The 13307-nt window shown below is 47.1% G+C and overlaps 1 protein-coding gene across 5 annotated transcripts in view; it reads right to left on the bottom strand.

Annotated features, from left to right (window-relative positions):
• Positions 1–369: 369 nt before the first annotated feature.
• sipa1l3 (signal-induced proliferation-associated 1 like 3) overlaps positions 370–13307 on the bottom strand; it is a 230675-nt gene continuing 217737 nt past the window's right edge. For all 5 annotated transcript variants that reach the window (XM_070867704.1, XM_070867703.1, XM_070867706.1 and 2 more), the window contains 2 exons: positions 10239–10320; positions 370–594 (listed from right to left, as the gene is read on the bottom strand). In XM_070867704.1, coding sequence (XP_070723805.1) covers positions 451–594; positions 10239–10320 — 226 coding nt within the window. In that variant the 3' untranslated portion in view covers positions 370–450. The remainder of the gene's footprint in view (positions 595–10238; positions 10321–13307) is intronic.

The raw sequence follows: 13307 nt of genomic DNA, 5'->3' as shown, positions 1-13307 counted from the left end.
TGGAGGTATTCAGAAGCACTTTTGTACGGACCAGCAAGTTATCTTCACAGGGCCAAGCAGTGTGAACCTGCTTCCCAACCCGCTGACCAGGTGCAAGCAGACAGGCCACGCCCCCTCCTATACCGCCAGCCAATGTTCCCTTTAATACTTTTTGGGTGCGCGGCCCCTTTAAGGGGCGACGCAGCCCATTCAGAATACCGCCTGCGCGATTTTTCCGGGTTAAAAGCTGGTGAGCCGGCTTAAAGGGGACATTGCCGCCAGATGTGCCTGGAAGCGGCCACCTCTTGATAAAATGACCGTGAGGGCTCTGCACCTTGCGGAATTTTCCAGGATGGGGCTGTCACTCACCCCACCCCCCCCCCCCCGGTTAGCAGTTGTTCCAAACGCACAACACACATCGACAACAGAAATAAAACGGGTTCAGATGCTTTGTGGATATACTGGCTGGCGTCATTTCTTCTCCATCGTGCTGGAAAATATCTCTGCAAATTTCCTCAGCTGCTCGGTGGCAGAAAGAGACTCCTCCTGGAGACGCTGGTTGTTCACCCTCAAGTTGGCCACCTCGGCCTGAAGGACAAACTTGTCCTCTTTCTCCTGCAGAGAGAGAGAACATAAGAATTAGGAATAGGAGTAGGCCATCTAGCCCCTCGAGCCTGCTCTGCCATTCAACAAGGTCATGGCTGATCTGGCCGTGGACTCAGCTCCACTTACCCGCCCGCTGCCCGTAACCCTTAATTCCCTTATTGGTTCAAAATCTATCTATCTGTGATTTGAATACATTCAATGAGCTAGCCTCAACTGCTTCCTTGGGCAGAGAATTCCACAGATTCACAACCCTCTGGGAGAATAAATTTCTTCTCAACTCGGTTTTAAATTGGCTCCCCTGTATTTTGAGACTGTGCCCCCTAGTTCTAGTCTCCCCGACCAGTGGAAACAACCTCTCTGCCTCTATCTTGTCTATCCCTTTCATTATTTTAAATGTTTCTATGAGATCACCCCTCATCCTTCTGAACTCCAACGAGTAAAGACCCAGTCTACTCAATCTATCATCATAAGGTAACCCCCCTCATCTCCGGAATCAGCCTAGTGAATCGTCTCTGTACCCCCTCCAAAGCTAGTATATTCTTCCTTAAGTAAGGTGACCAAAACTGCACGCAGTACTCCAGGTGCGGCCTCACCAATAACGTGTACAGTTGCAGCAGGACCTCCCTGCTTTTGTACTCCATCCCTCTTGCAATGAAGGCCAACATTCCATTCGCCTTCCTGATTACCTGCTGCACCTGCAAACTAACTTTTTGGGATTCATGCACAAGGACCCCCAGGTCCCTCTGCACCGCAGCATGTTGTAATTTCTCCCCATTCAAATAATATTCCCTTTTACTGTTTTTTTCCCCCCCAAGGTGGATGACCTCACACTTTCCGACTTTGTATTCCATTTGCCAAACCTTAGCCCATTCACTTAACCTATCTAAATCTCTTTGCGGCCTCTCTGTCCTCTACACAACCCGCTAATCTTTGTGTCATCTGCAAATTTTGTTACACTACACTCTGTTCCCTCTTCCAGGTCATCTATGTATATTGTAAACAGTTGTGGTCCCAGTACCGATCCCTGTGGCACACCACTAACCACAGATTTCCAACCCGAAAAGGACTCATTTATCCCAACTCTCTGCTTTCTGTTAGCCAGCCAATTCTCTATCCATGCTAATACATTTCCTCTGACTCCGCGTACCTTTATCTTCTGCAGTAACCTTTTGTGTGGCACCTTATCGAATGCCTTTTGGAAATCTAAATACACCACATCCATCGGTACACCTCTATCCACCATGCTCGTTATATCCTCAAAGAATTCCAGTAAATTAGTTAAACATGATTTCCCCTTCATGAATCCATGTTGCATTTACTTGATTTCACTATTCCTATCTAGATGTCCCGCTATTTCTTCCTTAATGATAGCTTCAAGCATTTTCCCCACTACAGATGTTAAACTAACCGGCCTATAGTTACCTGCCTTTTGTCTGCCCCCTTTTTTAAAGAGGCATTACATTTGCTGCTTTCCAATCCGCTGGTACCTCCCCTGAGTCCAGAGAATTTTGGTAGATTATAACGAATGCATCTGCTATAACTTCCGCCATCTCTTAATACCCTGGGATGCATTTCATCAGGACCAGGGGACTTGTCTACCTTGAGTCCCATTAGCCTGTCCAGCACTACCCCCCCTAGTGATAGTGATTGTCTCAAGGTCCTCCCTTCCCACATTCCCATGACCAGCAATTTTTGGCATGGTTTTTGTGTCTTCCACTGTGAAGACCGAAGCAAAATAATTGTTTAAGGTCTCAGCCATTTCCACATTTCCCATTATTAAATCCCCCTTCTCATCTTCTAAGGGACCAACATTTACTTTAGTCGCTCTTTTCCATTTTATATATATGTAAAAGCTTTTACTATCTGTTTTTATGTTTTGTGCAAGTTTACTTTCGTAATCTATCCTTTCTTTATTGCTTTCTTAGTCATTCTTTGCTGTCGTTTAAAATTTTCCCAATCTTCTAGTTTCCCACTAACCTTGGCCACCTTATACGCATTGGTTTTTAATTTGATACTCTCCTTTATTTCCTTGGTTATCCGCGGCTGGTTATCCCTTCTCTTACCGCCTTTCTTTTACACTGGAATATATATTGAGTTTCCTCAGAGTGTATCGTACAGAAGGCAACATTCCTGCAGAACGGTGTTTCTCGCCAAAATCGGCAGCACTGAGGGGCAATGCTGTACAAAGGGGGTCTCCCTCCATCACCGTCACTGCCCGACTTTGAAGCATGCTACTACATTAGCTCACGGTTAAGCAACGCCTCGATTTTAAAATTCTCATCCTTATTTTCAAATCCCTCCATGGCCTTACCTCTCCCTATCTCTAATCTCCTCCTGCCCCACAACACCCAGAGATGTCTGCGCTCCTCTAATTCTGCCCTCTTGAGCATCCCTGATTACAATCGCTCAATGCAGCTCAGAGCGCAAAGGTAAGAGTTTGGTAAGTGGGAGAGTTTTAAGGGTTAATCCCTTTTAAACCATTTCAAGGTTGGTGTAAATTACTAGTGACAATTTCTAGTAGCTTCTAAAGGTAAAATAAGATTACAAGTTTAAGTAAAACTGAAATATTAAACAGATAGGATTCTTGTAGGTTTAAAGCAGAGACAAACAAGCAAGCTAGCTTAGTTAATTGGCCAGCTTGTAAAAACTGGTTCCCTAAACAGGCCAGTGGTGAGTCAGCTAGAAACAGTATAAAAACAGAGGGCTTTGTGCAGACCTGCATGGAGTGCAAAGGTAAGAGTTTGGTAAGTGGGAGAGTTTGGGCAAGTGGGAGCAGGAGGTGTTGCTCTGTCTTGTATTCCCCACCAGTGCTGACTCCCCGCCCTGGGAGGAAAAGCAACGAAGTGTGACGTCACAGCCAAGAGGGTAAGTGATTGGCTGGTTGATTGGTGAGTAGTTTTTCTTTTTTCCTTATCTTGTCAGTAAGAAACCTTTGGCATTGTTGCCACATTAGGTTATTTTAAGGGTTAAGTCATGGCAGGAGAGCCCAGACCCGTGTCATGCTCCTCCTGTGCCACATGGGAAATCAGGGATGCTTCCAGTATCCCTGACAACTGTGTGTGCAGGAAGTGTATCCAGCTGCAGCTCCTGTTAGACTGCATGGCGGCACTGGAGCTGCGGATGGATTCACTCTGGAGCATGCGCGATGCTGAGGATGTCGTGGATAGCACATTCAGTGAGTTGGTCACACCGCAGGTAAAGGTTACAAAGGCAGATAGGGGATAGGTGACCATCAGGCAGAGCAGGTGTAGGAAGGTAGTGCAGGGGTCCCCTGCGGTCATCTCCCTCCAAAACAGATATACTGCTTTGGATATTGTTGGGGGAGATGACTCACCAGGGGAAGGCAGCAGCAGCCAAGTTCATGGCACCATGTGTGGCTCTGCTGCACAGGAGAGCAGGAAAAAAAGAGTGGGAGAGCTTATAGTGGTGGGGGATTTTATTGTAAGGGGGGTAGATAGGCGTTTCTGCAGTCACAACTGAGACTCCAGGATGGTATGTTGCCTCCCTGGTGCAAGGGTCAAGGATGTTTCGGAGCGGCTGCAGGGCATTCTGGAGGGGGAGGGTGAACAGCCAGTTGTCGTGGTGCATATAGGTACCAACGATATAGGTAAAAAGTATGATGAGGTCCTACAAGATGAATTTAGGGAGCTGGGGGTTAAATTAAAAAGTAGGACCTCATTAGGTAGTAATCTCAGGATTGCTACCAGTGCCACGTGCTAGTCAGAGTAGGAATTGCAGGATAGCTAAGATGAATACATGGCTTGGAGTGGTGCAAGAGGGAGGGATTCAAATTCCTGGGACATTGGAACCAGTCCTGGGGGAGGTGAGACCAGTACAAACCGAACGGTCTGCACCTGGGCAGGGCCGGAACCAATATCCTCGGGGGAGTGTTTGCTAGTGCTGTTGGGGAGGGGTTAAACTAACATGGCAGGGGGATGGGAACCTATGCAGGGAGACAGAGGGAAATAAAATGGGGGCAGAAGCAAAAGATAGAAAGGAGAATAATAAAAGTGGAGGGCAGAGAAACCCAAGGCAAAAATCAAAAAGGGCCACATTATAGCAAAATTCTAAAGGGACAAAGAGTGTTAAAAAGACAAGCCTGAAGGCTCTGTACCTCAATGCGAGGAGTATTCGTAATAAGGTGGATGAATTAACTGCGCAGGCAGCTATTAACGATTATGATATAATTGGGATTACGGAGACCTGGCTCCAGGGTGACCAAGGCTGGGAACTCAACATTCAGGGGTATTCAACATTCAGGAAGGATAGACAGAAAGGAAAAGGAGATGGGGTGGTGTTGCTGGTAAAGAGGAAATTAATGCAATAGTAAGAAAGGACATTAAGCTTGGATAATGTGGAATCTGTATGGGTGGAGCTGCAGAATACCAAAGGGCAGAAAACACTAGTGGGAGTTGTGTACAGACCACCAAACAGTAGCAGTGAGGTTGGGGATGGCATCAAACAAGAAATTAGGAATGCGTGCAATAAAGGTACAGCAGTTATCATAGGTGACATTAATCTACATATAGATTGGGGTAACCAAGCTGGTAGCAATGCGGTGGAGGAGGATTTCCTGGAGTGTATTAGGGATGGTTTTCTAGATCAATATGTCGAGGAATGAACTAGAGAGCTGGCTATCCTAGACTGGGTCTTGTGTAATAAGAGAGGACTAATTAGCAATCTTGTCGTGCGAGGCCCCCTGGGAAAGAGTGACCATAATATGGTAGAATTCTTTATCAAGATGGAGAGTGACAGTGTTAATTCAGAGATTAGGGTTCTGAACTTAAGGAAAGGTAACTTTGATGGTATGAGACGTGAATTGGCTAGGATAGACTGGAAAATGATACTTAAAGAGTTGACGGTGGATAGACAATGGCAAACATTTAAACATCACATGGATGAACTTCAACAATGGTACATCCCTGTCTCGAGTAAAAATAAAACGGGGAAGGTAGCTCAACCATGGCTAACAAGGGAAATTAGGGATAGTGTTAAATCCAAATAAGAGGCATATAAATTGGCCAGAAAAAGCAGCAAACCGAAGGACTGGGAGAAATTTAGAATTCAGCAGAGGAGGACAAAGGATTTAATTAGGAGGGGGAAAATAGAGTACGAGAGGAAGCTTGCAGGGAACATAAAAACTGAATGCAAAAGCTTCTACAGATATGTGAAGAGAAAATGATTAGTGAGGACCAATGGAGGTCCTTTGCAGTCAGAATCAGGTGAATTTATAATGGTGAACAAAGAAATGGCAGACCAATTGAACAAATACTTTGGATCGGTCTTCACTAAGGAAGACACAAATAACCTTCCGGAAATACTAGGGGTTCGAGGGTCTAGCGAAAAGAAGGAACTGAAGGAAATCCTTATTAGTCAGGAAATGGTGTTGGGGGACTTGAAGGCCAATAAATCTCCAAGGCCTGATAGGCTGCATCCCAGAGTATTTAAGGAAGTGGCCCTAGAAATAGTGGATGCATTGGTCATCATTTTCCAACATTCTATTGACTCTAGATCACTCCCTATGGACTGGAGAGTAACTAATGTAACACCACTTTTTAAAAAAAAGAAGAGGAGGGAGAGAGTAAACAGGGAATTATAGACCGGATAGCCTGACATCGGTGATGGGGAAAATGTTGGAATTAATTATTAAAGATGAAATAGCAGCGTATCAATCCTCTCGCTATAAAGGCCAACATGCCATTTGCCTTCTTCACCGCCTGCTGTACCTGCATGCCTACTTTCAATGACTAATGTACCATGACACCCAGATCTCGTTGCACCTCCCCTTTTACTAATCTATCACCACTCAGATAATAATCTGCCTTCCTGTTTTTGCCACCAAAGTGGATAACCTCACACTTATCCATATTATACTGCATCTGCCATGCATTTGTCCACTCACCTAACCTGTCCAAGTAACCCTGCAGTCTCTTAGCGTCCTCCTCACAGCTCACACCGCCACCCAGTTTAGTGTCATCTGCAAACTTGGGGATATTACATTCAACTCCTTCATCTAAATCATTAATATATATTGTAAATAGCTGGAGTCCCAGCACTGAACTATGGCGGTACCCCGCTAGTCACTGCCTGCCATTCTGAAAAGGACCCGTTTATTCCGACTCTTTGCTTCCTGTCTGCCAACCGGTTCTCTATCCACGTCAATACATTATCCCCAATACCGTGTGCCTTAATTTTGCACACTAATCTCTTGTGTGGGACCTTGTCAAAAGCCTTTTGAAAGTCCAAATACACCACATCCACTGGTTCTCCCTTATCCGCTCTACTAGTTACATCCTCAAAAAACTCCAGAAGATTTGTCAAACATGATTTCCCTTTCATAAATCCATGCTGACTTGGAACGATCGTGTCACTGCTTTCCAAATGCGCTGCTATTACATCTTTAATAATTGATTCCAGCATTATCCCCACTACCGATGTCAGGCTAACTGGTCTACAATTCCATGTTTTCTCTCTCTCCTTTTTTAAAAAGTGGTGTTACATTAGCTACCTTCCAATCCACAGGAACTGATCCAGAGTCCATGGAATGTTGGAAAATGACCACCAATGCATCTACTATTTCTAGGACCACTTCCTTAAGTACTCTAGCCCTGGAGATTTATCAGCCTTCAATCCCATCAATTTCCCCAACACCATTTCCTGACTAATAAGGATTTCCCTCAGTTCCCCCTTCTCGCTAGACCCTCAGTCCCCTAGTATTTTCGGGAGGTTATTCGTGTCTTCCTTAGTGAAGACAGAACCAAAGTATTTGTTCAACTGGTCTGCCATTTCTTTGTTCTCCATTATAAATTCACCTGATTCTGACTGCAAGGAACCGACATTTGTCTTCACTAATCTTTTTCTCTTCACATATCTATAGAAGCTTTTGCAGTCAGTTTTTTTGTTCCCTGCAAGCTTCCTCTCATACTCTATTTTCCCCCTCCTAATTAAACCCTTAGTCCTCCTCTGCTGAATTCTAAATTTCTCTCAGCCCTCAGGTTTGCTGCTTTTTCTGGCCAATTTATATGCCGCTTCCTTGGATTTAACACTATCCCTAATTTCCCTCGTCAGCCACGGTTGAGCCACCTTCCCCGTTTTATTTTTGCGCCAGACAGAGATGTACAATTGTTGTCGTTCATCCATGTGATCTTTAAATGTCTGCCATTGCTATCTACTGTCAACCCTTCAAGTATCATCCGCCAGTCTATCCTAGCCAATTCACGTCTCATACCATCGAAGTTACCTTTCCTTAAGTTCAGGACCCTTATCTCTGAATTAACTGTGTCACTCTCCATCTTAATGAAGAATTCTACCATATTATGGTCACTCTTCCCCAAGAGGCCTCGCATGACAAGATTGCTAATTAATCCTCTCTCATTACACAAGACCCAGTCTAGGATGGCCAGCTCTCTAGTCGGTTCCTTGACATATTGGTCTAGAAAACCATCCCTTATACACTCCAGGAAATCCTCCTCCACAGTATTGCTACCAGGAGGACCAGACAGTGTTGGAAGAGGCCTAGGATCTAATCCTCAGCAAGCACCACCTCTGCATGAAGAGGTGCGAGGTGCATAGAAGGGACAAAATACAAATAAATTGCCAAACAAAAAAGAGAGCATGTGCAATCAGAGAGCCGTAACGTACAGGACTATGGATCTAGTGCTGGAAGGTGGGATTAGGCTGGGTAACTCTGTCGGCCGGCACAGACACGATGGGCCGAATGGCCTCCTTATGTGTCATAATTTTGTATGATTCTAGGAGAGCATATCCTGTCCAGCACAGACCATGAAGAGTGAGGAGGCCGAACGGTTAATAGGATGAGTGGGTAATCCATTGTGCTGCACAGTGCTGGATGCTTCAGTGAATATCATTCGTGAACCTCCTGTGGGAAGCTTCCTTCCATGCCCGCCGACACTGCATTGAAGCCGCCTGTGTTTGAGGCAGGCTTCCTGCACTTTAATGTTTCAACACTGGCTGCCGTGTTTTCCTTGGATCGTCTACACATCAAGGGAATACTTCAGGATAAATCCTTGCAGATGACTGCATTTAGGGTTAGCGAGAAACGTTCCCATATCCCACAACGGATATCCTGGAAACACTCCCCCATTTTCGAATCCCACTCCAGTTTTACAGCTGCCTCAGGCAATTAGTGACTCAGTTGGAAAAATTGACCCAAACTCATCAGTATCATGGCTCTATTACTAAGCCGTGTAAATTCTGCAACTGGATCCTCTGTCAGCTGTGGATCAGTGGGCAGCCCCCTCGCCTCCGAGTCAGAAGGTTGTGGGCTCAAGTCCCACTGCAGGGACTTGTAGCACAAAAACGCTAGGCTGACACTCCAGTGTTATCGGAGGTGCCATCTTTCGGCTCAGACGTTAAACCGAGACCCCCGTCTGCTCTCAGGTGGACGTTAAAGATTCCACGGCCACTATTTCGAAGAAGAGCAGGGGAGTTATCCCCGGTGTCCTGGCCAATATTTATCCCTCAATCAACATAACAAAAACAGATTATCTGGTCATTATCACATTGCTGTGTGTGGGAGCTTGCTGTGTGCAAATTGGCTGCCGCGTTTCCCCCATTACAACAGTGACCACACTCCAAAAACTTCATTGGCTGTAAAGCGTTTTGAGACATTTGATGGTCGTGAAAGACGCTATATAAATCCAAGTCTTTCTTTCTTCCATAACAATGCCTATTATGGAGATGCATCTTAGACAAAGAACTATTAAAATTTACAGCATAGAGTGAGGCCACTCGCTCCATCACGCCAGCTCTTTGCTAGAACAATCCAAACTGATCTCATTGCCCCACTCTCTCCCCACAGCCCTCGAATTGCCTTCTGCTTTAATGTTTATTGACTCTTCTCTGAAAGGACACAATACTCTCTGCCTCAACTGAGTCTCTGAATATATTCAAGGCTGCGATCGATAAATATTTGGAGTCCAGGGAAATCGAGGGATATGGGGATCGGGCGGGAAAGTGGAGTTGAGGTCGATGATCAGCCATGATCTTATTGAATGGCGGAGCAGGCTCGATGGGCTGTAGGGCCTACTCCTGTTCCTATTCCTCATGTTCTTACTTGCCATGACAGATCTATCCATTCTCCAACAGCTCTCTGCATAGGGAAGTTTGTCCGAAACCCTCGCCTTGCTCTCCGTGACAATGTTAAATTGATGATCCCTTAACCAGAAGAAATAAGTCTCCCTATTCACCCTTTCAAAATCCTTCATCATTAAAAAATATCTGTTACATTTCCTTCACTGCTTCTGTGCAAATAGTGTTTGTATCTAAACCTCTTATAATTTCTCATCCCCGGTCTGAGCACGAGGCAATTGTTAAAAGCGAGTGTCGGTTCACAGGCTGCAAGGAATAAAACTCAGCACCTTTTCCCACGCTGCACGGGAATGGCGACAATCTCCCACTGTCCCAGAGGGAAGGACAGCTGTTGTCCTTACCTGGTCCGGCCCAATGTGACTGCAGACCCCACACTAACGTGATTGACTCTTAACTGCCCGCTGATGTGGCCTAGCAAGGCACTCAGTTATCCCACCACCTTCTGAAGGGCAACTGGGGACGGGTAATGAATGCCGGCCTTGCCAGCGACGCCCACGTCCTGCGTATGAATCAAAGAAATCGGTTCCGGCCTCGCCTCTCACCTTCAGCAGGTCGTTCTGGAGCTGCTTCAATTGGACCTCGAGCTGGTATACTTTCCCCGTCAGTGCTAATGCTGGCTCATCGCTGCAACACAAGACACATTCATCAATGTTATAACAGTGCGTCAGCTGTGGCTCAATGGTTAGCACTCCCGCCTTATCCGATCAGGAGGTTGTGGGGGTTCAAGCCGCCCACGCCAAAGACTCGAGCACAGAATCCAGGCCAACACTCCCAGTGCGGGGCCGAGGGAGCGGCGCACTGTCGGAGGGGCGGGGCCGAGGGAGCGGCGCACTGTCGGAGGGGCGGGGCCGAGGGAGCGGCGCACTGTCGGAGGGGCGGGGCCGAGGGAGCGGCGCACTGTCGGAGGGGCGGGGCCGAGGGAGCGGCGCACTGTCGGAGGGGCGGGGCCGAGGGAGCGGCGCACTGTCGGAGGGGCGGGGCCGAGGGAGCGGCGCACTGTTGGAGGGGCGGGGCCGAGGGAGCGGCGCCCTGTCGGAGGGGCGGGGCCGAGGGAGCTGCGCACTGTCGGAGGGGCGGGGCCGAGGGAGCGGCGCCCTGTCGGAGGGGCCGTCTTTCGAATGAGATGTTAAACCGAGACCCCGTCGGCTCTCTCAGGTGGACATAAACGATATTGTGGACTATTGCAGAGAGGAGCAGAGGGAGTTCGCCCCGGTGTCCTGGGCCAATGAGTTCGCCCCGGTGTCCTGGGCCAATATTTAACCCTCAAATCAACATCACCTGATTATCTGGGTCACTATCACATTGCTAGTTGGGAGAGCTTGCTGTGAGCAAATTGGCTGCCACGTTTCAATAACAGGGGCACTTTTTCCCCTTGAGGTTTTTTGACCTGTCCTGGGAGATGACGACTGCGGGGCAGGGGGAGAGGGGAGTGGTGGGAAGTGTCGGAAGAATCGAATCAGGATACTGAAGGTGAACACCCCCTTACTACTTGAGATTGCACCAGTAATTGTCACTTATGCAATAAACACAAGTGACTGTTCCAACAAAATGAAAAGTTTACAAGATGTTTCCCAAGGCTCAGTTTGTACTGGTAACGGGTACGGAGCCATTTGGACCAGAAACCCGACCACAGGTCTGTGTTAAGATGTTGAATTACTGTTAATGAGCTTGGGAAGGGATATGAAACAAAAAAGCCAAGATTCCCATTCCGGATTGTTGGAAGGTTATAAAGTGCAACATCCCCACCAACACCTGGGAGTCCCTGACCAAAGACCACCTTAAGTGGAGGAAGTGCATCCGGGAGGGCGCTGAGCACCTCGAGTCTCATCGCCGAGAGCATGTAGAAACCAAGTGCAGGCAGCGGAAGGAGCGTGCGGCAAACCAGTCCCACCCACCCCTTCCCTCAACCACTGTCTGTCCCACCTGTGACAGGGACTGTGGTTCTGGTATTGGACTGTTCAGCCACCTGAGAACACATTTTAAAGAGTGGAAGCAAGTCTTCCTCGATTATGAGGGACTGCCTATGATGATGTTGGAACGTGGGCGAGGTTGGGATCAGGCTCAGCGCTGACAGCACGCCACGGTAGAACACCTGCCGACATTTTATAGGTAAACACTTGGTGCACGTGATCTCCTGGACTGGGTTCGATCGCCCGAGGGGGTCGGAGAGCAATTTACTTAGAGCAGAGGAGGCTGAGGGGTGACCTAATTGAGGTGTATAAAATGATGAGGGGCCTGGATAGAGTGGATAGGAGGGACCTATTTCCCTCAGCAGAGGTCAACAACCAGATTTAAAGGAATTGGGGGGAGGTCTAGAGGGAATTTGGGGGAAACATTCCTTCACCCAGAGGGTGGTGGGGGTCTGGAACTCACTGCCTGAAAGGGTGGTAGAGGCAGAAACTCTCACCACATTTAAAAAGTACCTGAATATGACCTTGAAGTGCCGTAATCTACAAGGCCAAGGACTGAGAGCTGGAAAGTGGGATTAGGCTGGATAGCTCTTTGTCGGCCGGCGTGGACACGATGGGCCAAAACAGCCTCCTTCCGTGCTGTTTTTTCCCCTTGAGATTTTTCCCTCTTTGTTGACCTCTCCTGGGAGAGTACACGGTTGCGGGGTGGGGGTGGGGGGGGGGGGGATAGGAAGGATCCAGTCATAATACTCCAGCCATCGAGATGCGGGGCAGGTTTGATGAAACAGTTGGTCTCTTCCTGCCCGTTAATTTTGCATGTTCGTTATGACTCGCCTTCTGGAGTCACAGATGAAGAACGGCAATGTTGGTGAGGTTCGGAGAGGAGTCCGCCTCTGTGGAGCTGTATTGCAGCATGAATTATCCTCAGAACGGGATCAGAGAACGGGTGGGAGAGAACATAGAATTTCAACCCGCCCCCCCACATAATTATACGACTCCCAACCAGCTCATGATACAGCAGCTGACGGGAACTCACCAACTCTCCTTATTTGGTGCTTAAGCCAACAATGCAATCCTTAAATAACATAATCCTATATTACCGTCTGACAAAAACATGCTCACAGCAGCGTTAACGCATCTTTGTGCTTGCATGGCTGCATTCATTAATCCTTTTAATACCAACCAAAACATTTTACAACTGTGTGGAACTTTTTAATTAAAATCGATGCAAGGATAAATCTGTGACTGACAGCAAAGTGAGGCACCAATCGGAAATGGCTTTTATTGCCCAACTGAAAGGTGACCAGGGTAAGGGTTAAAAAGCAACTATTTTATTGACTGATTCTACAAATTCTGTGTCTGCACGTTGACCCCAGCTCTAAATCACACTCCCCAAATTATATTACATTTTCGTGTCTTCTGTACTTCAGTAATTCACTATCAACCATGCACAGAGAGTCAATGAGCTCGCATGAAGGGTTCCACCACAAATGTTAACCTACCTTAGATATTAACCAATCTTTCTCTTTTAGACACTGAACACATGGTGCATTTCCCCTTTTGATTTCAGATTTTCAGTCTTAGCTCTGGCACCACTTTGTGCAACTGGTTAGCAAGTTAACAACTTGCATTTATATTTCGCCTTTAACGTAGAGACACATCCTGAGGCGCTTCATAGGAGCGTTATAAAACAAAATTTGA

This window comes from Pristiophorus japonicus, chromosome 26, assembly GCF_044704955.1.
Source record: "Pristiophorus japonicus isolate sPriJap1 chromosome 26, sPriJap1.hap1, whole genome shotgun sequence".
Lineage (NCBI taxonomy): Eukaryota > Metazoa > Chordata > Chondrichthyes > Pristiophoridae > Pristiophorus > Pristiophorus japonicus.
Note: the sequence above shows the minus strand (reverse complement) of the source record. Positions and strands in the feature narration are given on the sequence as shown.